The sequence below is a fragment of the Podarcis liolepis genome (assembly GCF_965112155.1).
Source record: "Podarcis liolepis genome assembly, chromosome: 5".
Lineage (NCBI taxonomy): Eukaryota > Metazoa > Chordata > Lepidosauria > Squamata > Lacertidae > Podarcis > Podarcis liolepis.
In genome coordinates, this window is record NC_139556.1 from 62,141,188 (window position 1) to 62,143,986 (window position 2,799).

General features: G+C 40.5%; 1 protein-coding gene across 1 annotated transcript; it reads left to right on the forward strand.

Annotated features, from left to right (window-relative positions):
- Positions 1–444: 444 nt before the first annotated feature.
- Positions 445–2,594, forward strand: DUSP28 (dual specificity phosphatase 28). Its single transcript, XM_083505718.1, has 2 exons — positions 445–883; positions 2,450–2,594. The coding sequence occupies exons 1-2, from the start codon at positions 536–538 to the stop codon at positions 2,573–2,575; spliced, it is 474 nt and encodes a 157-aa protein (XP_083361844.1). The 5' UTR covers positions 445–535; the 3' UTR covers positions 2,576–2,594.
- The last annotated feature ends 205 nt before the right edge of the window (positions 2,595–2,799 follow it).

Consider the following 2,799-nt stretch of genomic DNA (forward strand, 5'->3'; position numbering starts at 1 on the left):
ACTTTTGTGGCACTATAGCCCCTCCAGACAGCAGTAATTGGGAAAGCATCACAGAACAGCTAACAAAGCAGAACAAATCCATCACTAATGCACTATTACTGTGTCAAGAACATGTTGCAGAATAAAGCTGCAATAAAACACCAGTCTGGAGGGGCCCTGAGTCTTCTAACCAACAAGTCTGATTATGTGTGTGTGTGATCTTCAAGAAATTCTAGAGAGTCTTGAATAACCACTCTATTGTTCCAAAATGACTGTCCAAAGCTCAATATTGCTAAGTGCTGCCATTAAAAAAAACAAACAAACAAAAAAACAGAAGGCATTAGGACAGTCTGAAATGTAATCCTTTCAGCTACAAGCAGAATAAATATAGCACAGACTGCAGATGGCTGCAGAACAAGACATCCAGAGCGATCTGACAATCTGTGCGCTTTCGGGAGGTGAGTCTTAAGCACCGCTCTGCCTCTCCCCGTCATTTTCCTGAACTAGGGAAAGGTTCAGCTGCTCCTCTTCCTGCAGCCCCGCCATTCCCCTTCAAATGTTGACCCTCTGCAAGGTCACCGATTCTCTGTTCATTAGCAATTCCAGGTCAGCCTGCGATGAGAATCTCCTCGTTCAAGAGAGGATTACGTTCTGTGTCAATGTCTCCAGGCAGCAGCCCTTCCCGAGCTTTCAGCAAGTCCAGACGCTGAGGGTCCCCGTCTTTGATGATCCCTCAGAGGACCTGTATCGATACTTTGAGCGCTGCAGCGATGCCATAGAGGGCGCAGTCCAGAGTGGTGGGAAGTGCTTGGTGTACTGTAAAAACGGCCGCAGCAGATCTGCTGCCATCTGCACTGCCTACTTGATGAAGCACCAAAATCTCAGCCTGAAGGATGCCTTTGAGGTATTGTGAGCATGCAGGAAAAATAACTATCTTGTTCTATAGCTCGGCTGTTGATGCTGAAATGCCGAAGCATTTGTATTTCAACTGGGCAAGAGCATCTGACTTTCTAATTTGTAATGCTTTGCATAACAAAAGTCATTGCAATAGTTCTGATTCAGTTTTCTCTCTCCAAGGAAAGTGTCGTAAGGATAAGAAAGACAATTAATTTTAAAGGCAGCCTAATTTCCTCCTCAGTTGGGCAAATAAAGCCAACTCTGACTGGAGATTGTTGGGGGTGTTTTTGCCCAATGAAATTCCAATGGCAAGCAAATTCTGAATTGTCAGATTCAGGAGTTTAAACTCCTGTAAAATAAAACCTGGCAACATTATACAGGAGGTTTTGCAGCTTCCTCCCTATGCACTTTAAAATATTATTATATAATAATAATAATAATAATAATAATAATAATACTCAAGCATTTCAGAAATATTGTATGTTGTTTAGTCAAATTTATTAAGTTAGTCAAATTTATGCAAAGGAGGTTTTCAAAGAATGTAATAGTTGCTTGTGGCATGGACACGTTTCACACTATTACCTCTGCCAGACAGGTGTTTGTTCTCTTACAAATAGCTACTTGACCAGAGGCAACAGTAAGGGCTTCTACCCATTATTTTAAATGAGTGTACAATGTGTGCACACATTACTTGAGCTGTACACTCATAGTTATTCACATGCAACATTTAATATGTGTAGCTATGTACACAATAGCTGAGTTGTACAAATCAAGTGTACATTCTTTCACATCAATAGTGGCAGTGACAGTTTGTACCTCAGTGTAACAGGTGTGAACAAGCTGAGTGAGACAAAAATGTGTGTACACCATTGGAAGTTAATGCCACTCACATGTTGCTTTCAACTCTCTTAAAAACTATTGCCTGTTTCTAGCATTAGTACAGACCTCTGTTGTATTGCCAGAAATCTAGTTTTGAGGAGCAAAGGGGTGGCAAGGACTACAAACAGCAACAATTTGGTTCTTTTTGCCAGGACCTTAATATACTATGGCTGTATGTACACCATACATTTAAAGCACAGGGCTTCCCCCAGCTCTAGGAACTGTAGTTCACTCACCACAAAATTATAATTTGCAGCAGCCCTTCCAAACTACATTGCCCAGAATTCTTAGAGGGAAGAAATGTGCTTTTATATTGTGTATATGGTGTGTAGCAAATGGTGATGAATTTTCATGAGGACTTTTTATTGAAAAAGTAATAATAATAATCATCCAAACTGATATAGAAATGTGGAAAACTGAACTTAAGATTGGAACAATGCAAAACTGCTAGAAATCTAAATTGACAAATTTGCCCATTCCTATAGACTGCTATGATGAGATGTATGTCTGTCTGTTAAATTTGCAGTCATTATTTATGAATTTGCATCTGTGCATATAAGTTAGCACATAAATTTATGTCACTCTGTGCCTTCTTTTCAGTGATACTGTTCCACTTTTAGGGCAACTGTAAATGCAGCCTGTGGGAAAGTCACTTCCTTTGTGTGTAATACATTTCTTTTTTTCCTCCCTGTAGATTGTGAAGATGGCCAGGCCGGTAGCAGAGCCCAATGTTGGCTTTTGGTCCCAGTTACAAAAATATGAAGGGCATTTACAAATGCAGCATCAGATGGATCCTTCTCGAAAAATAACTTCGCAATAAACATTTTTGTTTTGATCCAGACTGTGGTGTGGGGGGGAACTCCTTGAAGGAGGTGTGTGTGTCCTAAGAGCTTGGAAAGATTGTAGATGCCTCCAGACTGTCAGTATTGTTGGCGGCAAGGAAAAAATATAGGTATACAGAAATGAGAATTCTGCAGATGCCAAGATTCAGTTTTGGGGCAAGTACTCTTTGGTGAGAGAACCCCAGCAGAGATTTAAAATCAC

What these genes read in the sequence shown, in the direction of transcription:
- DUSP28 (XM_083505718.1), top strand. Translation starts at nt 536, where the DNA reads ATGTTGACCCTCTGCAAGGTCACCGATTCTCTGTTCATTAGCAATTCC. An exon ending in GCCTGAAGGATGCCTTTGAG is followed by an intron (nt 884 to 2,449) that starts GTATTGTGAGCA and finishes TCCTCCCTGTAG; the next exon opens with ATTGTGAAGATGGCCAGGCC.